The following is a 25,205-nucleotide window of genomic DNA, read 5'->3' as shown; positions in this document are numbered from 1 at the left end:
ATCAAAGCCACATTCTTCCTGCCACTCAGGTTTATTCATCAGTCTGCATATATCACTTGATCCCATTTTTCTTCTTTTCTTCTAAATAACATCAACTGTAGCAGTGTTTGAAAATTTAAAGTCCCATTAGAGGGTCACTTTTCACCACTTTCCAGTTTATACAAAGGCTATCTTTGTTTACAGTATTGAATCAGATTACATTTTTTCAAAGAAATTACTTTCTAGGATTCCTCCCAAATCTTTCTAACGTGCTAAAATACATTCTAATGGAGTCTTTTTAAATAACATATTTAGTTATTGTGGTATTAATTCTTAATGTTATCTAAATGTCCAAACTTATCAGTATGCATTAGTAGTTCTTCTATGTTCATTATCTTTATTCCCTGTATTATACACTGAACACACAATGGGTGTTCCTGAGTCATTCAGCACCAATCTTCTTTTTTTATAGTACTAATAAGCAATGTAAAATAAAGAATTGCAACTTCCACACAATCTACACAGAATTGGGGTGTGACAGGACATAAAAGGAGTTTCTTAAAACACCTCCCAAAGTAATACTCAGGAGTACATGCTGATGTCAACCTCAAGTTCCCAAGCCTTGGCTATTTACTTAGTGTCTAAAACCTCGTGGGACTGTTTGATGCTGTTCAAACACTTCTCAAACTCAGATGGGCTTGGTGCTGTGCCCGTTTCCCTGGGGAACCTGTCCCAGTGCCTGACCATGCTGTGGGTGAGAAACCTTTTCCTGATACTCAGACAAAACCTGCCCTGACCTAGCTCCGTGCCCTTTTCTCAAGTCCTGTCACTGGTCACAACAGTGAAGAGATCTGCACCTGCCCCTCTGATTCCCCTCAGGAGGATGCTGAAGACCACAATGACTCCCTTTAGTCTCCTCTGCTCCAGGCTGAACAGACTAGGTGACCTCAGCTGCACCCAGGGCTTCCCCTCCAGACCCTTCCCCATCGTTGCAGCCCTCCTTTGCATTCTGTCTACTGGCTTAACATCTTTTTATATTGTGGTGCCCAAAACTGCTTCCAGCACTTGTCTCGGCTGCTCCTTCAGGCTGCAGGCACCGCAATCAGAGACACAGAACAGCTTCTCCACCCACAGTTATCCCTGTCCTCTGTACTTCCCCATGTGTGTGCCTTGATGTTCACTAGGGAAATTCCCTGTTTGTGGCCGTCCATTGTTGTTCTCAGTAGGGACACAGCTGTGTTTGGACATGAGCTGCCCCAGCCAGACTCAGCAACTGCAGTGTAGAATGTCAGGCTGGGCAGAGTCTTTCTTTTCTAGAATGCAAGAAAGACACAAAAGCACAAGGAACCATGACAGCGTCTGTGTACAATCTAATCAACCTGCAAAACTCAGCAACTGATTGTGTTCTGGTGCTCTTGCTAAGCCCTGCCATTAAAAGTATCATTCCAGGAAGGAGCAACATCATCTGACCAGACACAGAGTTGCCAGCGGTTGGTCCAGGTGCTCCTGCCAACAGCCCCTGTAGGAAGGAGCATGGCTCCCAGTGAACCTGGGCTTTGGCTCCCTCTGGCACAGAAGCCCCCCAGGGCACAGAACTCTGGGTCAGGAGCCGGGCACCAGCGCTGCAAGGGCTCGGAGGGTGTCAGGTCTGCTTGGGCAGGGACTCTGCCACAACTGCTGATTTCAGTGCTGGCTGGGCCCAAGGGGTCAGAGCAGCATTCATGCCCCGGCCCACACCTTCCTTGTCTGTGTCACACTCGCAGGTTTAGGATGGCCACCAGGCAGGATGTGTCCCAAGGAGGCCGAGCCAGCTTCTCTGGAAGGCCCCGTGCCCTTCCCGCTGCAGCTGCGTTGGCAGCCCTGGGGGATCCTTCTGCTGCCCTGAGCCCGCAGAGCAGGGCAGCATTTGCTGAGGGCTTGAGCCATTCCTAAAGATCCTGTTGGGCTGTCTTAGACATTTGGGGCTAGGGATGCATTCCACCCTGGGCCACTTTGGGTGGGCTGGGGGCAGCCCCAGGGCAGGTGGCAGTGAGTGCAAGGGCCCTTTGTGACATGGTGCAGCATGGTCACCATGGCATGGAGCAGGACAGGGTGTCAAAGGACCCTTTGTGACATGTGGTGACATAGGAGCTGGCGGTGACAAGGCCACGCCACAGTGCTCGGAGCACGCGACGGGACAGGACGTGCCACAGCGGTGCTGTGAGGAGCCCCCGCACAGCCCGCTCGTTCGTCTCTGACCCGGAGCTTTTCCGAAGTGCTATTCCTGCAGGTGACCTCGAGGCCAGACCATAGGATTTGGTGACCCGTGGTCTGCCTTAGGCTTCTCTTTTGCAGGTGCCCTTGAGGATTTGTTGACTCGGAGCTTTGCTGAAGCATCTCTCTGAAGGTTCCCTTCAGGCCAGACTGTGCCATGGCAGGCAGATTCTTCAACCTCTTCAAAGTCTTCAGAGGGAAAAAAAAGAAAGGCTCTGAAGCTGTCCCAGCTCAAGAGCCTGAAGAGGCACAGCCATTCCAGCTAGTGCAGGATGGTGAGTGACAGAGCTGGGCAACAGGGCTATTGGCTGCTGCCGGTTTGGCCCCCTCCCCATCCCATCCCATCCCATCCCATCCCATCCCATCCCATCCCATCCCATCCCATCCCATCCCATCCCATCCCATCCCATCCCATCCCATCCCATCCCATCCCATCCCCTGGCGACATGCTCAGGGACAGGACAGAAGAGGGGTCAGCCAGACATCCCGCAGCAGCCGTGCTCCATCCCCTGGGGCATCCCGGGGCTTTCCCTGCCTGGGGAGTGCAGGGCTGGGCTGTGTTCTCCAGCCTTTCCTGCAGCCCCTCAGCTCTGGCTGTGCTCGCTCTTTGCCAGGTGCAGCCATGGACTGGACACAAGAGCAGAAACCCACCCATGGCCGCTTTCGCAGAACCCTGAAGGTACCTGCAGCCATCCCACCTGGGCTGGGCCTGCTGTCACTGCTACGCCAAGCACAGCGCTTGGAGCATGCTGTGGAACTTGCCTCTCTGCCCTGTCCTTTGTTCTCCTGCAGATGTTCACAAAATTCACGTGCATTCGACGTAGGAAGACCAGCACCACACTACCTGGAGGCACAACCAAGCTTAACTCCAGGCCGACCAAGTTCCAGGCTAATCCCAATGTCAGCCCAGACTCCACTGTGCGCTCAGAAAACTCTGACGCTTCAATGAATAATGACAGTGCAAGGGCTGTTCTCATGGGAATGACTGAGGGCATCATGAACACTGACACCAGAATGTCTCACGACATTGCAAATACTGACACCATGCCCCCTCCCACTGTGATTCATGCTCCCACTATGGATTTTTTCGAGGACAGAGGTTTTTCTTCTCAGCAGCAGGTAAGCAGCCTGGGGACAGGGCTGGAAGGTGCCAGGATCATGTGGCCCCTGAAGACACAGCCACTGTCTCCCCTGAGACTCTGAAGCCATTATAGTGTGGTGGGAAGGGAAGCTGTGGAGTTGCTCCCTTGGACAGCACTCCAAGTCTTCCCCATGTCTCCTCCAGGTGCCAGCCATGGTGAAAAGCATTCACCAGAGACTGACATCCCGTGTCACTGTGGATACCAGGGTGCAAATTGCCATCCTGAGGCTGGCTGAAGAACACCCTGTTGATGTGGTGCTGACCCTCCTGCGCTGTGCCCCAACTTGTGACAGGTACAGGGCCCACGTGCCTTGAGAGCTCAGGGCTCCCCAGCATTTAGGGCCCATTGCCCTGTACAGCCTGTCCAATGGGGTCTGCCAGACAGGCACAGAGCTCCAGGACCCTCAGGCCCCTCTGTTTCCTGAGCTTGCTGCCATTGCCATGCTCTCTCCCTGCCCCTCAGGGCACCGTGGCTCTGTCACCTGGGCCCCACAGCTGCACAGGGCATGGTACTGTGACTGAGACCCCCCCCTGACACAGAGCTTCAATCCCACAGAGCTGCTGCAATGATGTGGAGAACCATAGGCTCATTGGGACCAACTGTGGAGAAGGTGCTGCCAACACTGCTGTGTGTGATGGAAGATTGGCCTCTGCACAGCATGTTCACCTCAGATGGGGATAACACAGATGTTTTTGCCCTGGCTGTGAGTTTCTGGAACTGGCCTCTGCTCACTCCCAGGTCACCTCTCCAGCAGCTCTCCATCCTCTCTGTGCCTCAGGCACCGGGCTGAAACCTGGGCTAGGGACAGGCTCAGAGGGCACCAGACCTGGTGCTCCTCCAGCGTCTCCCCTTGGGCCCTGCCCCATGGACACCTCAGCACTGAGCGCTGTCTCGGGCTGCTTCTTTTGCAGGCAACTGTGGTGCTGTGGGTGATTGTCCAGGTGCCTGAGTGCCAGGAGGCGATGATCCTTTACTCCTCCCGCCTGTTTGTGGCTCTGCTCTTTCATGTTGTCATCACCACGCTGCAGATGCCACCAGAGGAATTCTCTAACTTCTGGAGAGCATGCCGGGAGGAACATCGCCTTCCCAGCAAGCCCAACAGGTCCCAGTCCCATTCCTCCTGTCCTTCCCATGCCCTTGTGGCCAGCGCCAGTGCTCCCAGTGTGACCTGGACTTTGCTCTGCACACAGATTTGCAGTGCAGGCCATGAAGGCTCTGCTCTGCCGACTGCAGTGTGAAGATGTGGTGATGGCCATGGAGCGCAAGTGTGGCTGGCACACACTGCTGTGTGCTGACACCCAGCACTATGCCGTGGGTCTGCTGGCCAGGTGAGATCCCCTGCTCCCCACTGCCCCCGGCATTTGTGCTCTGTGCTCGGGGTGCCCCACACAGTCCCTGTGGTCATGGGCCACAGGGCCTTGTCACCGAGGGATGGCCAAGCAGACTGGGGAAGGCTGGGAGAGGAGGTGCCCAGAAGGGGCAGCATTGCCTCCAGGGATTCTGTGGAAAGACTGGACCCCTGGGAGTTAGTCCTGGGAGATTATTGTCCCGTCCACCCACCTCAGTGTCTTGGTGCCTCTTTCCTCCGGCCAGGGAGATGAGCCATGTCTTGACCCCTTTGTGTTCCCGCATTGCCCTCCACCTGCTCCGGCTGCTCAGCACACAGGAGCCACCCTGGGATCTGCCCTTCCTGGCATTCCTTGTGGAGGTGAGCCTGATGGCCAGTGCTTCCCTGAGCTGCCTCCCAGCTCTCTGCCCTCTTGCAGCCACAGCTGCCTGGGACGATGCCTGTGCCCTGTGATGCTGTCTGGGCCCAGCCCTGTGCAGTTCCAGCCTCCTGCCAGCCCAGTCCCCTGTCAGTGCCCTGTGCCTTTCAGGTTCTGAAATGCCTGGAATTGACTAAATGCGGTGGCAGTGTCCTGAAGGTCATGTCAAGGTATCTACAGAGCAGCTACAGGGAGAGGCGCCGCCTGGCGCTCAGAGGCCTTGTGGAACTCAGCAAGGATCCCTTGATGGTGAGAAGGGGGCAGAGGCTAGAGCTGCATTCTGAAAAGCAGCCCCTTGGGCTGGCTGGGCTTCAGGAACTGAGGCAGATTCTCCCAGCTCTCCTGCCTCACCTCCCTGAGTTCTTTGGGACAGGCCTTTGGCCTCTAAATCCTGTGGCAGCAGAGAGTTGTTGCCGTGCCAGGGCAGTGTTGATGCTGCAGCCGTTCACGGCGTCCCAACACAGCCTTGTGTTCCACACAGGCCAGAAGAATGTGCAGTCTGTCTCCAAGCCTCCTGGAGCTGCTGAGTGATGCAGATGGGGAGGTAGTTGGCATGACTCTCCGTGTGTTCAGGAATTTGCTCCAGAACAAAGACATCCTCGTATCCAGCACCACCGCCCCAAAGCTGGCAAAGGCACTCTTGCAGCTCTTTGACCACGTAAGGTTCTGTGTCCCAAGCCACAGGCATTGGATGCTCACCCCAGAAATATTTTAATTTCTGCATTTTTATGCCTTTGCCTTGGTAGGCCTGGAGTAATTGCTGCTTAGGTCTTTTACTTTCCTCTAGGACAACAGCCATGTGCAGCTGCTCTCCATTGACTTCTTCCGTAAGGTGATGGAATTGGTAGCGGATGAGGGAAAAAAGGCCCTGAAGATAATGGTGAACAAGAGCCTGTACCCACTTCTAATCTACTGCCATGAAGAGAACCAGCACGTGGCAGAGGTGAGGAATCGTGGGCTCCTGGTATGCCCCTGGCAGGACCTCAGCTGCCTCCTACCCTGACACCTTCTGGGCTGGAGCCTCCTCCAGGCCTCGGCACAGGGATGTGGATCCTGTGGTCTGAACTGTGGTGCCACCTCCACATCTCTGCTGCTCTCCAGGCCTCTCGGGAAACACTGGTTTATGCAGCCAAATTCCTGAAAAGGAGAAATCTTGAGAAGTTGCTGAAGAAGGAGCAGCCGTTGAAGATTGCCGAGTGCCTGGTAAGGACAGCCTGGAAGCTCCAGGCTCAGGCTGGAGAAGCCCCCTGAGCGCGGTGCTCACTGTGTGGGGCTGGCAGCTGTGGCCGCGCCCAGTGCTGCACCCAGGGGCCTCACGGGCTCTTCTCCAGGCTCCTGCGGCCCCAAGCCGGGTGCCAACGGAGCCCTGGCCCAGCGGGGCTGTGGGGAAGGGCGGCACCACGGCTCCCCGGGCAGCACCCGGCCTGCAGCCACCTGCAGAGCCCAGTGCCAGCGGCTGCTGCCGGCACCTCAGGGCAGTGACTGCCAAAGGGACAGAGCCCGGGGTCCCAGCCCTTCCTTCCCTTCCCTCCCACCGCTCTCTCCAGCTAGCACAGGACAGGAGCCAAGCGGCTGAGCTCCTGCGCCAGGCGCTGCCATATCTGCAGAGCCCCCAGGAACCCCTGCGAGAGGCGGCCATCAGGTTCATCGGTGAGCCACCAGCCAGGGGTCCCTCCCCACCCCGCCCAGCCCAGCTTGTCCCCAGCCCCGGCTGCTGCCCCGGCAGCGCCATCTGGGCCCGGCACCGTGGAGCCCCGGTTGCCCTCGGAGCTTCTGCCTCCCTCTCGCAGCCGTGCCCTTGGGCATCAGGATGCTGCGAGGGCCCGGGCTGAGCCCTGCCGGTCCAGGAGGGCGAGTGGCCACAGGGCTGGCAGTGCCGCTGGCAGGGAGCTGTGCTGCAGGGGGCAGCCCTTGACAGGCTCTGTGTTCCCAGGGATGGCCGGACAGTACCTGAGGGGGCAGGAGGAAGAGCTTCAGGTGCTCAGTGAGGGTGAGTGAGGGCAGAGCACACAGAGATTTTGGGGATGTGGGTGGGGGGATTTATGGTCAGCACCTTGAAGCAGATCTCATTGGCCCCTCCTCTTTTCTGCCCATGGCACGAGCTGTCTGGGATAGCCCTGGCAGGAAGATCTCCTTGTATTCCCATAGATCCGGCTTCTGACCATGGCTCTGTTGCTCCCTCTTCCAGCCCTTGAAGCCCTGAGGAGGGATGACAGCCCTTCCCAGACAAACATGGTTGTTCAAGAGCTATTCAAAGTAAGAGCATCAGAACCATGCTCATCAGCTGGCTCAGAAGAACCAGCGTCCCTTTAAGACCTCCAGATGCCATGGAAGATGAGCCTGCCTTGAGACCAGAAGGAGCTCTAGGAACAGCTGAAGATTGCCACAGCTGAACCTGTGGGAAGCTCTGATAGCTTCAGCCCTCTCCCTCCAGCTTTCAGACACTGCCCATCCTCTCTTCTTCCCTCCACTATTCTTCCCTTATGACTGCTCCCTCCCTCCAGCTCTTAGACTTTCCCCATTTGTTTTTAATCTTCCATGCCATTCCTCCCTTTTGACTGCTCCCTCACTCCAGCCCTCATAGCCTGTCCATCCCCCTTTTTCCCTTCCCAGCTCATCCCTTTGCTTCACCTTCCATTAATAAAAAGTTTGGCTTCTTCACTTTGCCTGCATCTCTGTGGAGCTGAAGCACTACCAATCCAGAGCCCTAGGACACACAGGCCCCTCCAGCTGTTTCTCTTCCGTGCCGTGTTTTGTGCAGAGACGCAGAGAAATGAGGGCAGATCGGGCTGGAAAGGTCTCTCTGCTGAAGGACAAGTTCCACAACACTGTGGAGTTAAAGGTCTTGCTGAGCACCCTGAAGCCCCTGGGTTTTAGAAGAGCCACTGCACCTGAGTATGCTCTGAACCCAGCTGGGAGGGATTCCATGGCAAGCATCCACAGAGGGCAAAGGAGCCTGGAATGCTGCAAGGTTTCAAGGATACCTTCCTGAAAGCACAGAGTGCTCCATCCTTGCACAGGCTCAGCAAGAGGGAAGAACCAGAGAGAGTCAGGGCTTAACAGGGAGCTTTGGGTGTGCCACAGAGCAGATGAAGCAGCAGCGCAGTGCCTGAGACCCGGACGTGTGACCACACCAGTGTCCGGAGCGCTGTAAGGCAGAGCCAGGATCCTGGGTGCGCTTCTGGTCCCCACAAGTGAGGGATCGCAGCCCCTGCCTCAGAGCCAGTCTGAAAGCCAAGCAAGTGGGACCAGAGGGAGGGCACTCTTCCAGTGTCTATTGGGCATGGCGGCAAAACAGCCAAGAAAGGTGTGGGCCGGGGCATGAATGCTGCTCTGACCCCTTGGGCCCGGCCAGCACTGAAATCAGCAGTTGTGGCAGAGTCCCTGCCCAAGCAGACCTGACACCCTCTAAGCCCTGGCAGCGCTGGTACCCAGCTCCTTCCCCAGAGACCTGTGGCCCAGGGGGCTTATATGCCAGAGGGAGCCAAAGCCCAGGTTCACTGGGGGCTGTGCTCTTTCCTGGAATTATTTTTTTCCATAGAAGGGAGTCACAGTAGCTGAATGTCTATAGGACAAAGAGAGCATACAGAAACACTGTCATGGTTCCTTGGGCTTTTCTGCATATTTTTCAAGCATTCTGAATAAAAAAAGCCCAGCATTTATTTAGTGCAGCATTTTCTTTATGTCCAGCTGAGGCCAGAAGCTGATGTGCAGTGTATTTGCGAAGTGCAGATGATAACTCTGGGAGGAGAAGCTGTTCTGTGTCCCGCCATATTGTGCCAGCACTCTGAGGGAGCAGCCACGGGAAGTGGGGGAAGCAGACATGCTCTTTTTGCGTTCATTCTGGTGCACAGTCTGGTGCTGGTTGCGTGGAATCCAGAGCCACTTGGGCACCACCAACCTGGCTGCCCCGCTTGAGGGGACACCCTTGCCCTCTCCCTGGTGCCAGCAGCTCTGCAGGCCCAGAGCTCTGTGGCAGGGGGCCCGTGGTGACAGCATAGTGGCCTAAGAAGCCACAAGGGCCTAGGCAGACCACCCACTCTGCCTTTGCCCCTTAGTGGCAGCATCCTGGCAACAGCCCCTGGAGGGCCCCTCTTGCCCTCCTTACCCAAATACTGGGCACTGGGCAGTCAGGGCTCAGGCTCTACTTCCCCTGGCCAAGAGGCCGTGGGAGGAAAATTTTGGGGTAGGCTCTGTCCCTTTCCCAGGCACTCACCGCATCACAGGAGCCTAGAGAAGAGCCCCTGCAGCACAGGGAGGGGAGCAGCATGCCAGGTGCACAGGCTGGTGCCAGGTGGTGTGGCACTGGATGCAGACTGACTCCAGAATTCAGACCTTACAGACCATGGTTTCACAATTCCATTCACACATTTTCAAGACCACCGATCTCTAGAGCTACAGGCAGTCACAGAGCAGGTTTTATATAGGAAAGGATTGAACAAAAGCACAGTTTTCACAAAATAATATGGGAAAAATAATTTCTAGAACGGAACCTTATCTTAAGAATTTATGATGCAAGCTGACTGCCAGATGGATCAGTGAAAGCCTGGCTCTTTTATAAACTTTTTAGCAGGAAAACAGATGTATTTCCCCCTGTAAACAAATACCACTGCTATTGTTAGTGCTGGATCCCCCAGGGTGATGTCATGCACAGCATACAGTACAGTTGGGTTGTGAGATGCAGGGAGAAAAAACCAGCAAGCTTTGTGAAGGTATCATAATTATGTCAAGCTAGCAGAGAGTATTGAAAGGGCATGAACATGATGAAGGAACAAGAGGGGAAGATGTATGAGGAACATCTGAGGTCAACTGGCTGGTTCAGCTTGGAGAAGAGGAGAGAGAAGGAAGAGATCTCAGCATGGCCTGCATCTTCATTCTGAAGGACAGTTCCAATCGCTGCTCGCTGTGACCAGGGACAGCACCCGAGGGAGCGGCTGGAGCTCTGCCAGGGTAGGATCAGGCTGGAGATCAGGAAAAGGTTCTTCCCCCACAGGGTGCTGGGCACTGCCCAGGTTCCCCAAGGAATGGGCACAGCCCCGAGGCTGCCAGAGCTCCGGGAGGGTTTGGATGCTGCTCTCAGGGATGCACAGGCTGGGAGTGTTGGGGTGTCTGTGCAGGGACAGATTTTGGAGCCCATGATCCTTGTGGGTCCTTTCCACTCTGGAGAGTCTATGAGTCCATGATTCCTTGAGACTGAGAACAAAGACTGATACACAATGCTTTGCCATGTAAATAAATGCCATTTTCAGTGCCTTCAGCTGGCTGTGCCCTCAGTTATAACAAAAAAATGGACAAAATTCAGCTGCAATTTTAGACAGAAAGCACAAAGAGCCACATCACCATATTAAGCATCCTTCTATTTAAAGATTCCAACAATCTCTTGTCCATTTCCAAATACAAACATCAGCAAACACCTGTAGGAAAAGCCAAATGAATTCCGACATTCCCAGGATACAAATTATGACTAAAGACACCTATCAAGGATTGCAAACAAGACCTTTGGAAACACTTCTAGATTAATTCATGTGTCTCACATGCAGGGCTGTAATAGCTGAACTTCTGCATTGCTGCACAGTTCCAGGTAGAGTGGGAAGAAGTCCACAGTATTCCTGTACATTCTGAAATAGGGATGCAGGCTTGGACCATAGTCTTTCCTGGGCAGGATGATGCTGAAATCCACTGCATTCTGGCACGCCAGCATTCCAGACCCCAGCAGGTCTGACAGACAGGCTGTGCAAGGAACAAGTGAGATCTGGCTACTACAGGATGGAATGGGAAGAGAGATGGATTCATTCAGATGAGCAATTAGTGCCTGAAGGAAATCCACGCACAGGCCCCTCTGTGTGTGAAATGGAAAAGCAAAGGGATTTTGGCAACAGCAGCAGAACTCCTGGAAATAGGAATGCTTTGCAACAACAGCTTACAAGGACTAATTGCTGCCACTGGACATTAGGGCAGATGAGAAGAAGAATTTGGGCAACACAGGAACCCTGTCAGGAGACAAGCAGTCATCTCCTGTTTCACCACAACCTTGCAAAAAGCAGAAAGGGCTGTTTGATGAACAAAAATTAAAATAGCAAGAAAACCCTACTGAGTCCTGCAGAGACAGTGACATTCTGGTGCCTCCATTAGCATCTGCTTGGGGGTTACTGCCAGCTCTGAGCAATTATTCTTCAAGAATTGGTACCTGTGTGAGAAACAGAAAGAATTAGAGAGTAGCGCTCCCAGCCCACCTCAAGGCTTTGCTTTCATCCTCACAACATCAGCTCAGGTGACTGGATACACCAGGGAAGGGTGTCCCTGCCCATGACAGAGGGTAGAACTTGAATGAACTTTAAGGTCTCTTCCTACCCAAACCATTTTGGTATTCTAGGATTCTTCTGAAGGCACTATCATCTATCATGAGAGGTCTCTTCCCACAAGCTCCATTATAAACTGCTGTCCCCTGTCTCAGCATATCTAATCACAGCCTGTTTACCAGCCACACTGCAGCTCCCTTTGATCTGAGCTGGAGCTGTTTGAGCAGCATTGGACTAAATGGCCTCCAGAATTCCACTATTCTACAGCCTAAATTTTAGGCATCCTAGAGTCCAATGCATCCTAGAACCAGCCCAGGAACTGGTGATCCTTGCAGATTTTATTAGGTTGCTGCAAGTCACTCATGAGTAAATGGAACTTATGTCAAGCTAACATTCAGTTCTCCCAGGAAAATGGTGAGCTGACTGGGAGAGATTTAAGTTCTCCTGGACAAAACCTCTCTGTGGAAGGAGCCAGGCCTTAATGTCCAGGCTGATCAAGTTGTTCCAGATTACCCCATTCAACAGTTACACCTCTTAACCTGCTGTCTGCCTCTAAAGATGGCAGTGTTCTCTGCATCCATCAGTATTTTGTCTGCCTTTCACATCCCACTGGTGCTTTTAGCTCCGAGGCAATTCTTCCTCAAAACTGGAGGCAAAAAAACAAGGCTTATGACCAGACCCTCAACTGGACTGGAGGCTTTGGGTCAGCTCTTCATACTGCAGCTTATTGTACAGGACATGAGAAGGCTACAGTGATCCAGCCTAATGCCCCACTTTGATAGTAGAAAAATAAACTGCATTCCTGTCCTCACTACTGTCATTTCTGTTTGGGTTGTCTGCCCTTCAGAGATAAAAGGTACCAAGTGTAAAGGGATCCAGCACAACAGCTCCTCATTTTCTAGAGGGCCTCCAACACAAAGACAACTAAAATAACCATGGGTTAGTCAGTTTTTCAAAGTCAAGCAAGTAAGACAAGATAGAAACCCCAGTTGGAAAATTTTATTTTTCAGAACGGAAAACACAAACAAGGAAGAGAATTCAGGTCTCCCTTCTTTCCCATTCAATATCAATATGAATTCTAGCATCAGCAATTAACACTAACTCTTCTTTCAAAGACACAATTTAACACCACAAATGCTGATAATTTTTCAAGGCAGAGAATGGATTTAAAGAGGGCTTACCCTGCTCCAGTAGCTGCTCTTAGATTTCAGCTGCACTCATTTAAATTTACTGGAAATCTCTTTCAGAAGGCCTTTCAAATCAGAGAGCTTAAAAAAAAAAAGTTATTTCTTTTAAAGTTCATCTAGCTGAAGAAAAGCAATGTTAATGACTGATGTAAGTAATGAGCAACTGCCTCTTCAAAGATTACACCAAATGCAAGAGTACTTGAAAGGACACTCCCAATTACAGTGTTCATCAGGGCAATTAATGCAGCAAGCCCTGATGCCTCTGCATTTCAGCAAGTTAAACAGCAGTTACCAGAAGAAATGGGTATCTATTTTCAGGAGAGAATTAAAGTTAACATATCTCCTTTCAGTTTCAAGAGCAGCATCACTAGCCATAGACTTGTTCACCATTTCCCTTTCAGTCTGGGAAACAAGCTATTATTTTGCAATCTAAGTCATTTGACAGCAACCAAAATACTCTACTCTGAAGTATATGTGGGTCTTTTCACCTGTGAGAGTCTCAGAAGTCCGTTCTTCATACCAAAGCACTGGTATGAAGATTCCTTGCTTCAGAGGGCAAATATTTAATTCAATCAAGCCTCAGAAAATACCTACTTTGAAGGTTTTTTCAGCATCACAGGCATAAAAAGATGACTTTATGGCAATTCTCATTATGTGCTCTTTGGTAGACCAGTAGCTTTATATTGATTCACTATTCCATGCCTACAGCACCAGAAGCTAAACTTGACAGACACCTTTGGGAAAGGGGACAATTCAAGTGTATGACACCCCTTCTTCCCACTGGTGTTTTATGGGCCTGTTACACAGCTGAATATTGCAGTCTTACTCTAAGATGGAAATCACTTTAAATCTACTCCATCCCATAAGGAACACTGAGAAACACTCCTTCATTGCAAAGCAAGTGTCTTTCTGTTTCATTTTCCAGCATAATACAAAGCTCTTGTGGCTTGGAACAGACCTTACAGCTCATTGTGTTCCACCCCTGCTGTGGGCAGGGACACAGGCTGCTCCAAGCCTCAATGTCCAACCTCCCTTTGGACATTTCCAGGGATCCAGGGGCAGCCACAGCTTTTCTGGGCACCCTGTGCCAGGGCCTCCCTACCCTCACAGCCAAGAATTTCTTCCCATTATCCCATCTAACCCTACTCTCAGTTCAAACCCATTCCCTCTTGTCCTAATCATTACACACCCAACATTCCTATCTATGGAATGAAAGCAGCATGGAAAAAAGCCAAATTAAAATGGGGTCCTGGTGACTGTGACAAAGACTGCACATGACTCTGGCAGGCTCACTTTCCTTGCCATGGCACACCCCTTGCTTCACTAGAGAGAATCACATTCCCCAGAGCAATCTGGGACAGAAGTACCTTTGCATCCAGTTGTCTAAATCGATGCACCATCCTAGAAGCAGAAGGAGAACACGGAGCAAAGGGATCAGTCTGGATACTAAGGAACACTTAGCTAATTACTACACCCCAATTCCCCCCAGTGTTCCATCCTCCCCAGGAGGCAGGGCTGCATGTGACTGGCATAATTTTTAGTACAAGTAAATGAATTAACACGGGAATTACTATTAGTAGGATGTTATTCCATTTTTATTCTCAAGACACTTTTGCTTCCAGTACCAAGGAGATGTTTTTGGTATTTGGTTGGCTTCTTATACAGCACTGCCTGTCTCTGGGTAGTCTTACCCTAAACACTTATTTGTGGACAGCAATGTTCATGCCCATGGATATAGAAGGGTCTGGTTTTTCTTGCCCATCCCTAGCAGCTCTCTCTGATTAAGGGAAATACTCAAGCTGCCAGAAGTTGGCGAAGTTAAGCAATCACACAGAGCAGGTTTTGCTCTCCAGCAATGTTCTGTCTTCTTGCTTTCTTCCTGTTTCTTTTCTCTTATACTATTACTCTGAAAACAGGGAGACAGATCCCAAAGATCATGTTTATATGAGCTGGCAGTCAAAGAAACTTCCAAGTCTGAGTCTCCCAGCTTCAGACACCAGGAGTCCAAAGAGCCTCTTCCCCTCCTCAGAGGTCTTCCCCACTCCTACTACTACCTACAGATCTCCATCTGGATTACTGCTGTGGGAATGTCTGATATTCCATTCCTAATGGTAAACATTCTCTGCTAACTGTATAATCATAGAAATATTTGGGTTGGAAAAGATGGAATCTATCTGCTCCCCCAGCACTGCCAATTCTATCACTAACTCATGTCCCCAAGTGTGACATCCACACAGCTTTTAAATTCCCACCCCAAGATGGGGGTGCCACCACTGCCTTGGACAGCCTGTTCCAGAGCTGGACAACCCTTTCCATAAAGAACTTTTTACTGATATCCAACCCAAACTAATGCTACAAGAAGAGTCAGCTATGGCACTGGCTCCCATGATGAGATCTCAAAACACCACAGGAAGACATTTTCCTCTCTGCAGCAAACAAAAAAGCACATTTATGCTGAGTTTATTTACTTACTCATTAGTTTGCAAACATTTAGAGCTGTTGAAAATTTGCCTTCACTAGAATTGTTCAAGAGAAAATGAGGAGAATGAAGGCAAAGATGGGCAGACTTACTCTTCCGATGAATCGTTTGCTTTTGTATTGATTTTGACGAGGTAATTTTCCTTCATGACAGCTTCCCATGCCAGTATTTCATTGTCCTCATTTCTTGAGCCTGAGAAATGCATTTGAAGAAAAAATACTTAATGTGTCTTTCCAAAGCCAAGATGCTGGGTCAGTGTGTGCATTCAGAGATTAATGATTCCCTTCTCCACATCCTGAGTACTCACAGCCCCACTGCCCACCTGTGACTCAACTCTGACAGATATGACACTAATGCCTTTCACTGAATGCTCCTGGCAACCAGAGTCACTTAAAAATACAAAATATGAGCAAACAAAAACCAAAAACCTCCAAACAGACACACAAGAAAACCCCCCAACCTTACAAGCTCCAAAAGTCTTTCTTGACTTTTTTGAGTCTTGGTTAACAAAGGTGCCTCTGCTTCAACAGGTATAGGATATTCCAGCAAGTTCCCATCTGGGTTTGAGCTTTCCACTTGTTTCTACACCATATTGGATCATGAAGAGTAACACTTTTAAAGAACCACAATGTATGATTTTTCATTGAACTAAAGCACACCAGAATGATGAATAATTGTCTTCTCTAAGCAGCATTTCATGGCGGTGCTGTAAATTCAAGAGTTAATACAGAGGGACCCACTTTGAGGCATCAAAGTCCTCTCCAGGGTAATATTTCAGCATTTTATGCTGTTCCAAGAGGACAACATAAACCAGAGAGGTTCAAATAAAAAAAAAAAAAATTAACTGAGAAAAAAGAAGCCCAGAGCTGGCAAATGACCAAAGATCCCTTTCTTCCACCCAGCGCTCCTCTGACCTCACGCAGCCCTCAGCTGTTCTCCCACATTCCAACAAACATTTAAGCACCCAAATCCCAACCATTTCCCTAAGAGTTAAATGGGGAGGGTAGGATTTTACTACAGCTAATTCATCAACATGCTTCCTCCATGCAGTTCTCAGTTCTATTATCAGCAAAACCACAATTATTTTCTGGTTCTAATTAACCCTCCCATTCTTTCAGCACTGCAACATCAACGGTATCATTTGAGCAGGAATATCTGCTTTCAAATAGTTTCCACAGAAAGGAATCCACACAGTGTATTTGGAGAGCCAAAATTATTTAGTGCTAAGCAATTTTATAATACCCCAAAGCAGGTTCTTCCTCCTAAACTGGTAACAAATGCAGCTTCTGCTGCAGGGCAACAAGCAGGTTGCTGCTGGATGGAAACAAGCCCATCAATTTACTCAACTTATGCTCTCTCCCAGCTGAGAACACACTGCATTTGCTGGAAGCTTGTTAAAACAATTTCTATCTGTGTCCTCTGACAGGGAAATTAAAGGGGAAATAGCTTGAGAACTGACATGCCACATTTTTGAGGTGGTTTGCTCATTTGGCTATATCCAGAGGGCCAGGAAATTGTTTATTCTCTCTCAGTCACTCCTCAGCAAGCAGAATGAATTACAAAAAGCCAAACCCACAACTTTGCAAAGCTGGGAAACAGCACGGGCAGTCTTAAAGAGTTAGATTTAATCCAAAGTCTTAATTGATTTACACACACAAGGCAATTCTACACTGAAACAGCTTCCACAAGAGAGCACTGAATAAATCTCACTTGAAAACTTGAATCTTACTGAAGAGATTTCCAGCAGCACAGTGGATTTGCATGACAGAGGTCTTGGAAATTTCCCATCACAGCACAAAATGCCTGGAATAAGCACAGGATGCCATGCAGGAACTGCAATGCACCAGCTGCAGAGATGACTTTTGGGCAACAAGGAAAAATTCAACTCACAACAAATCGACAGCTCTTTGCTTTCTTTCTTACAACAGCACTTGAAGCATTTCCTCATCACCATGAATATGTAAGCAAAGATGACAAAGGGGAAGGGGATGGTCAGGCGACTGCAGTATTCCTGGACCAGGAAGAAACGCTGGAACTTCCATACCTGATCATTGTTTTCTTGCACTGATCCAACAGTGTAACTAATGGGAATGACAGAACACACTCAGGATTAGTTATTCTCCAAAGAGCCGCATCAGAGCCAAGTACAGAACACTCCTCTTCTGTTCCAGGGCATGATTTTATAGTCACAGAATCCCAGAGTGGTTTGGCTTGGGAGTGAACTTCAAGTTCATCCCATTCCAATTCCCTGCCATGGGCAGGGACACCTTCCACTGTCCCAGGCTGCTCCAAGCCCCAGTGTCCAACCTGGCCTTGGACACTCCCAGGGATCCAAGGGCAGCCACAGCTTCTCTGGGCACCCTGTGCCAGGTCCTGCCCACCCTCCCAGGGAACAATTCCTTCCCAATATCCCATCCATCCCTGCCCTCTGGCAGTGGGAAGCCATTCCCTGTGTCCTGTCCCTCCATGCTTTGTCCCCAGTCCTTCTCCAGCCCTCCTGGAGCCCCCTTTAGGCCTGGGAAAGGGCTCTGAGCTCTCCCTGGAGCCTTCTGTTCTCCAGGTGAGCACCCCCAGCTCTCCCAGCCTGGCTGCAGAGCAGAGGGGCTCCAGCCCTTGGAGTATCTCCTCATTCCAGCAGCTCTATGTTCTTCTGATGTTAGGGGCCCCAGTCATTATGAAGGTGGTAATTTTTATTGACTAGGATATTTAGTTTGTTCTCCTTATTAGAGAATAATTTGCAAATGGGAGGAACTAAGACAATAGGGAAAAAAAAATCCCTTGAAGCTACAAATAAACTGGAGAAAATCTTAATAGGAAGAAAAATACTCCATGTACTTTTACTACCTCAGTTCTAAGCAATCTTCTTCTAACCTAGAAACATGAGAACAGGATGCTTCTTCACAACATACTGTGTCTTATTAATTGAGCAGATAACTCCTTTCTTACGAAAAAACCCCAAACCTAAAGCTCAAATACTTTCAAAAAATTTAAACGCTCCTGCAATTTTTTGAAGAGGTATTAAGGACACTCCAGGCACAGATCTAACCCACAGCACAAAGCACTGTATGAACCCAGCAAAGCAACAACCAGAGGAGGAAGCAGCTCCTAGGCTGCCTAACCTTTCAGAGTGACATTGAAGTGGCAGATAGATGCTCCTGAAATGCCTCTGCTGAGAGCCTAATGAACCTTTATATGAGATAAATGAAAACCTTCACTTGGTGGAAATTCTCCTTTTGTTTAAAAGATAAATATAACTGGCACAAACTAGAGGGTTTTTTACTGGTGTAACAGCACAAAATATAGCATTTACCATTAGATACTGTTCAAGTAAGTGTTCTAGCAAATATTAAAAGTTTTTAGGGTAGAGCTGGCTTACTGCTACACTATCCTTCATTATTGTGAGGTACTCACAGCCTTTCTAGGGAGTATGAGCATGCTTGCCTGTCCCCAGGCACAGATATGCTGTACCCGTTCTGGCTGCCTTGCCAAAATTAACATTTGATTGTCTTTAGAATACAGGTCAGCCTGGGGAGGAATTTTCAGAGCTAAGGGGAGAGCAGAACCTAAATCTGAGGCATTCTCTACCAAACATCTCATCTCAGGCCAGCAGGGTCTGGCAGTGTCATTCAGATGAGATATCCTCTTGAGCAGCACCAAGAACCCTGTCAATACTCCTGCTGCCAAAGCAACTTACTGCCAAGGTACCATAAAAACACAAAAATAAACCTAGTGGTCCTCAAGAATGGTGCCCAGAGGTTTTGACTACTCTTGTTGTGTTGTAAGTGAGCATAAAGCAGAAAAGGAGCAGGTCTGGGAATGGGAACAGCCACAGCACTAATCCAACTGCATTCCCAAGTGAGACATGAAGGCAACACATCCCCAAAGTCTGATCTGGCGGACTTCCCATGATTAAATCAACTCCATGTCAGAGCTTGCAGCAGAAGCAAAAAAGATTTCTGGAAGAAGCTAAGGAAGATGTTCCCTGCCCTTGTTGGTACAGAGGTGATGACACTTCAAGACAAGTCCTTTTGAATGTCCCAAGGGGATATGGTCCATTGCCTGCAGTCTAAGTCAGAACAATAAATGGCAGGTCCATCAAGGCAGTACCAGACCCATCCTCACCACGCAGCAGTTCAGCTTAGTAAAATCACAGTGTCCTGAAGAGTGATAGCAACTCATTTATTCACTCTAGCAAGATCACTGGGGCAGCAACTCGCATTTGCTAAGGCCCTGACCCAGCATCACCCCCTGTGTGACCCACAGGGGTTTGCACCACACCAGACAATGCTTAAGAGATGGAGACAAAGGACAGGCAACAATCCCTCACGAGAGCACTGCACCAGCTTCCCCCAGGCTGCTGTGACAGATGCAGAAGCAAGGGCTGGCTTCCTGCTGTTTTCCAGCACTCCACCCCCTTTCCCAGAGATATGTCAGTCCAGAGATGACCAGGAAGCCATCACTCCTTTGTTACGCACCCAAACATGGCCACGAGCAGGTTCACGAGGAGGATGTTGGTGGAGAGCATGTAAATGCACACAAGGGGAATGGTGATCCACTCTGGGAAACGTGGCTGGTTGTTGGCATCCAGCTCCACACACAAGGGCTTGGACTCATTCCCAGAAAAAGTGCAGTGGTCAAAGTTGTAGGTGGTACCTCAGAGGGCGAGAGGGAAGAGCAAACAGTGAGCTCCTCGTCCTGCTGGGCCCAGTCCCAGGTCCTGCCCTCATCCCTGTGGCCTCCTCCATCCCTGCCTCCCCATCAGACTTGGAGGAAAGGGGTCAGCACAGGGTTGGACAACCTCTAGAAGGACAGAGCCTTCCACCCACCCAGGAGAGATCTCCCCAGAAGCTAAATACCATCAATGTCATCAGGGTACTGGCCAAACATGGCCAGGTAGGGCTCATAGATGACTGAGCGGAAGATCCACTCCCAGCGGTGCTCATTCTTCCTCAGGATGCCTTGCCGGGCCACACCAAAGGCCACCATCCACACAGCAAAGAGGAAGAGGAAGAAGAAGACATCTATCATCTGACAAAGGACAATAGGCATCAGTCAGTGCCCTGCTACAGGTCTGTTGCAAGCCCCATGTGGGTGGCTTTTTTGCTCCTAATTTCATCAACGCACATGGTGATAATTGACCACTCCCATTCAGAGAACTTCCAAAATATTTATGCAACCATAAAAGCAAGGTGTGTTTCAGAATACAGGATATCCCCCTGGTATCAGACAGGTTCCACAAAAGCCAGAACCAAGTACAAGGACTGTGGTTCACCTCACCCCTTTGAGGTAAAAGCTTCTGGAATTGCCACTCTAGATGGCTTCCAACCAGCATTTAGAACCCAGACACTCTGGCTAATGGTTTCATTAATTTCTAGCACTGTGAGAGGCTCCTCACCACCCTCTTCCTCAGGTACTCGTGGGATGGATGCAATGGAGGACCAAAATCCTCCTCCTGTACCCTCTATCATCACTGTCTTGTTTAGGGAAATCTCATGGCAGCAACAGAAATACCACTGAAATATGAGGCATGGAAGACAAAAGCTACCAGCAAGCAAATTTGCTCTGCTTTTCTTCAGCCTGATCCTTATTCTTTCCCTTCACATAGAAAGATTCCCTGCTCTTAATTAGGTCCCATTTAAATCTTAATTCATCCTGTTTAGCAGATTTAACATGCTGCCATCATCAGAATGTGGTGAATTCACTCTTCAGGGGGAAGGAAAAAAGAAAAAAAAAGTGTCACATCATTTATTTAGACTCTCTTGAACAGCTGCCAGAATCTTACCATCCTCTGCAGCATAATAATTTTGGGTCCTAGATTCCTGCTAACTGTGAAAATATGGATGAGCCTCAGGGTAAAAACTATGTAGTCCAAACAGAAAATTACTCTCCCGGAATACCAAGAGCCTTCATCAGAGTGAAGCCTGATGGAGACAGCAAAAGAAAACAAAGAGAAGCCTTGGGTGAATCATGCAGAAATCAGGTAAAGACACACTGAAACATTGAAATGGAGAGTGGAAAGTGAGTAATTGGAAAGCAGAGCACAGCTACCCAGGGCCCCATGGCCTCCCCCACTGAATGGCAGCTGACAGAGATTGTTAATGCACACCTCATTTACACCTTTTCTTCCTGACATGCATCATCCCTGCACTTTTGTCTTATCCTTAGCAAAGAAATTTGTACCTGGAGCTACTCCCACAGCCCTCTGAAACCACCACAGTGCAACAGCTGCTCCACTGCACTGAGGCAACAAGGACTAAGTTACAGCTGACTAAACAATTGCTTTGGAAAGTGCTTTCCCATTACTTCTTTGCCAAGGTTTTTAACTCACCCCATGGTGTAGAACAGCTTCTGGGAGATAATGACATTGTTAGGCTGCTATAGGGACAATCACCATTCTATTAATTATAACACAAAGCCCAGGTGGTCATCCTAAATGATCACAATAACGGGAGCCACAGAAAATACTAAAGATCTTTTAAATTTTTTTTTTAAGTCAACACTTGTCAGTATTGTGGCCTTCATAAAGGGAATTGCATGAACACATAGCTCCAATATTTCATTACAGGTTATACTCAAAGCCCACCAAGGATGCAAAGCTGTAACACAGAGAGAAGAGAAGACACTACTCACCTGAACACAATCCCTGCTATGAAGTAGAAGATTGCAAGGGTATCCATAACATTCCACAAGTCTGAGAAATACTTGCTGCCGTTCATATACCACTGGGAAGGAAAAAGAACAGAGAGTAACCCCCACACAGCAGAGTTTCCTTGCCTAATTAACTTTTTGTTATGCAACAGGTTAACACCAGAGCTCAGATGGCTTTCAATTTCCCCCAGAAAGAGGGGTTTAATGTATCCAGCAATGCCACAAGTTACTGGCAAGCTGGTTTTTTGGGTCTTTGTGTGTGCTGGAAAACACCGGGCCGGGGGAGTTCAGGTCACAGTTCAAGGGTAGCTGGTGCATCCTGGCTTCTCTCCCTTCACAGAGCTCATTGACTAATCTGCCCCCAACTACATGCACATGATTCAAGATGCAGATTTAATTTATTCTTCTAATTACATAGCTCTCTATTTCTGAATTGCAAGTCTAGTGAGAATCCCTGCTCATTCCCAGACTGTCACAGCAGCCTGGATCCAAAGTTTGTGCAAGAACCAACTCCTGGAGTCAATTCAGAGGTGATACATAAGGACAAGAAGCTTAATCGGGACAAACCTCTGCCAGGCCTGGAGAAATAAACTGCATCCCCAAACGTAACTCTTCTTAATTTCTAATTTCACTGAAATAATCAAAGCTTTGGAGAGTGCTCAGTGAATCTCCAGCTGGCATATCCAAGGAAGGCAATTCTGCCATTAGTATTTGTATGGCAAACAGAAATCAAAGGGTGTTTTCTCCCAGGTGCTGTCTCTGCCCAGCAGTTCCCTAAATCAAACATCTGGGACTGAGATGCAGGTCAGTCCTCCAAATTCCACACAGTTCCCTCTGCTGAGAGGTAAAGTGCACAGAGGTTCTGTCCAGAGTCTTTCTCCACTGGAGAAAACAGGGCTTTCCTTCACACCCCACCAGTCTTCCCACTCACCTGCCTGGAAGCTACTTCCATATGGCTAAGGAGCAGCAGGGAAAAGGCCTCTCCCATCCCACTACGGCCACAACAGCTCTAAACAGGACATGGAGAAGCTCCAGCTACTTACAGATCCCTGGGACCACCAGAAGGGAAAGCAGGGCTTACAGCTCAGAGATTGTTCCAAACCAAGGGCTGATTTCTCCCCAGAACTGGTTATCCAACTGCAGCAGCTACAGTGGGACCCCAGGCAAGCTGCTCTGACCTTGCCTTGGAGGTGAAAACAAAGTCTGATACACCCCCTTTTTTTTTCCTTTAAGTATTAAGGACACAGACACAGTTTTGATACAGAGTTATACCAATGTACACATGGTCCATCTCAGGGGAAGCCAGGCAGAAATGTGCCTGACAAGTTTAGAGAACTTGGACATTTCCCTGCATTCTGCTCCATTTCTCCTCCTCAGGAAAACAGCCTTACAGCCAGAACACCAGCTTCAGATAACTTGAAATTCTTCAAATTTAGCTGTCTCCATTGCCAGATTGGTACAGTCTGGCCACCAGTTACTAACTGGAACTGCAGCAGTTCTACCTGCTCAGGGTAGTGAGGAAAAGGGACATTGTTAGGAAAATAAGGATTCTATCCCTAAGGCTTTCCCCAGGACTTTTGCTGGGTATACACAGGATGTGCAAGGACAGGTCCAGAGACACCAGAACCTAAATCAGCAGAAACAAACACTCCATTAGTGTTTTTGTGGCAAAAAAAAAGTCTTTTACTTTTTCCCCATTTTCTTAGCAATTAAAGTTGCCATAAACAGATTTCTACCTTGACTATTAAAAAGGGTCATCTGAGCTCATGTAAAAACCATTCCTTCAGGGTGGGATGATCCAGCAGATCACCCACAAACACTCATGAGGTGACTCGGGCCTTACAGGAGAGTCAGAAAGCAGCACGGCACCAAACCTACACACCCACTGCTCTTTGGACTCCCCCAGCACCTTCCCACTGCTCTGACTACAGACTGGCAGAGACCAGCTTGCCCAAAACCCACCAGATTCCATGTGAAGTCAGGAGGATATAGTAGCTAAGTGGCTGGCTATACAGGCACTCCCACATGCTGTTTCCATACAAGAGGTAACCCAAAGCTGGTCCCTGAGTCTACTAAACCAGAAAAAACTGTATAGATTATTAAAAACTAAATAGAAATGCGTAAAGATATGTAGCTTACTGGTAGAATAAAAAAAAGGGAATGGAATGTAGAGAAGAGGGGAAGGAATGACTTAATCTAAAGGTATGCACCAAGATAAATGTGCTAAATCTAATCCTTTATTATCAACTACCTTGGCAAGCCAAGCATTCCTGGGAAACATCTGCACTGACATCAGCTTATCCTCTTGGTGCACAGACACCACAGCTACAGGGCCACAAGCAGGAATTAAACATCAGAGGAAAAAAAAAAATCCCTCACTGATTCCTGAGATACCTGAACATCTTTGCTAGGAAGTGGCTCCCCTGAGCACCAGCCTGCACTGCCTCAGAGGGGAAAAACCACAAGGCTGTGGCCCTAACACTAAACTTTCTGGGGTTGCAAGCGCTGCCTACTTGTCTCACTTCATCACAAAGCAGAATGAAGACCAGCACGTAAAGGATGATCTCCAGGGCCGTGGGTTCCTTCTGGAAATCCATAAGCAACACGTAGGCGAAGAGCAACAGGAAAGCAATGTAGAAAATGACGTTCCAGGAGAAGACCACAAAGGGGGAGGTGAAGAAAGACACATAATATAAGAAGAGTTTCTTAGTCTTCTCCACAGGCTTTTTTCTGAGGAATTAGAAGAAGGAAAAAGCATAGCTTTTATGCCTGGAAATATTTGTATTCTTCAAAGTGAAAGAGAGAAGGGTGCAAAGTCTAGCTCAGGGCATTACTTTAGAGGTAAAGACATCCTGCATCCACTGCCCTCAGGCAGTAAACTGATACATCTTCCAGCTTGGACGGGGCTTGGAGACACCAGTGGAAAGTGTCCCTGCTCATGGCAGGGGTTGTAACAAGATAAGCTTTAAGGTCCCTTCCAACCCCAACCATCCTATGATTCTATGATCTTAAATCCGAGATCCATCAAACACAAACTGTCAAAAGCTCATTTGGCTTTTATCTAAAATATTTTTACCTTTATCTAAAACTGACTGAACACTAGAACAGCTTCCCCAGAGTGGCTGTTGAGTCTCCACCCTTGGACACATCCAAAACTGGACATAGTCCTGGGCAACCTGCTCCAGCTGACCCTGTTTGAGCACAGAGTTGGACTGGATGATCTCCACCCTGGCTGACTTGCCCTAAGATTCTACAGTTAACTTGCTTTCCCTCTGAAAGTTTCCCCACTAATGAGAAGTCAGCTGATTACCTGAATGAGATGAAACCACAGCCTATTAAAGGGAAAAAGAACAAGCACAGTATAATCTTCCAGTTCTTAGTGTCTCTTGAAATCTCTCCATACCACTGTTTGGAAAGGAAATTCTGCATGGAAGAAAGAAACACCTCAATTT

General features: G+C 49.0%; 1 protein-coding gene across 2 annotated transcripts in view; it reads right to left on the bottom strand.

Moving 5' to 3' along the window:
- Window positions 1-12,656: 12,656 nt before the first annotated feature.
- The window catches only part of TRPM8 (transient receptor potential cation channel subfamily M member 8), a 33,968-nt gene continuing 21,419 nt past the window's right edge, over window positions 12,657-25,205 (bottom strand). For both annotated transcript variants that reach the window (XM_062506606.1, XM_062506607.1), the window contains 10 exons: window positions 25,064-25,176; window positions 24,267-24,483; window positions 21,736-21,827; window positions 20,888-21,026; window positions 19,962-20,133; window positions 19,581-19,758; window positions 16,996-17,186; window positions 15,198-15,297; window positions 13,994-14,027; window positions 12,657-12,707 (listed from right to left, as the gene is read on the bottom strand). In XM_062506606.1, coding sequence (XP_062362590.1) covers window positions 12,657-12,707; window positions 13,994-14,027; window positions 15,198-15,297; window positions 16,996-17,186; window positions 19,581-19,758; window positions 19,962-20,133; window positions 20,888-21,026; window positions 21,736-21,827; window positions 24,267-24,483; window positions 25,064-25,176 — 1,287 coding nt within the window. The remainder of the gene's footprint in view (window positions 12,708-13,993; window positions 14,028-15,197; window positions 15,298-16,995; window positions 17,187-19,580; window positions 19,759-19,961; window positions 20,134-20,887; window positions 21,027-21,735; window positions 21,828-24,266; window positions 24,484-25,063; window positions 25,177-25,205) is intronic.

Source organism: Cinclus cinclus, chromosome 21 (assembly GCF_963662255.1).
Source record: "Cinclus cinclus chromosome 21, bCinCin1.1, whole genome shotgun sequence".
Classification (NCBI taxonomy): Eukaryota; Metazoa; Chordata; class Aves; order Passeriformes; family Cinclidae; genus Cinclus; species Cinclus cinclus.
This window is presented reverse-complemented; position numbering and strand designations above follow the sequence as displayed.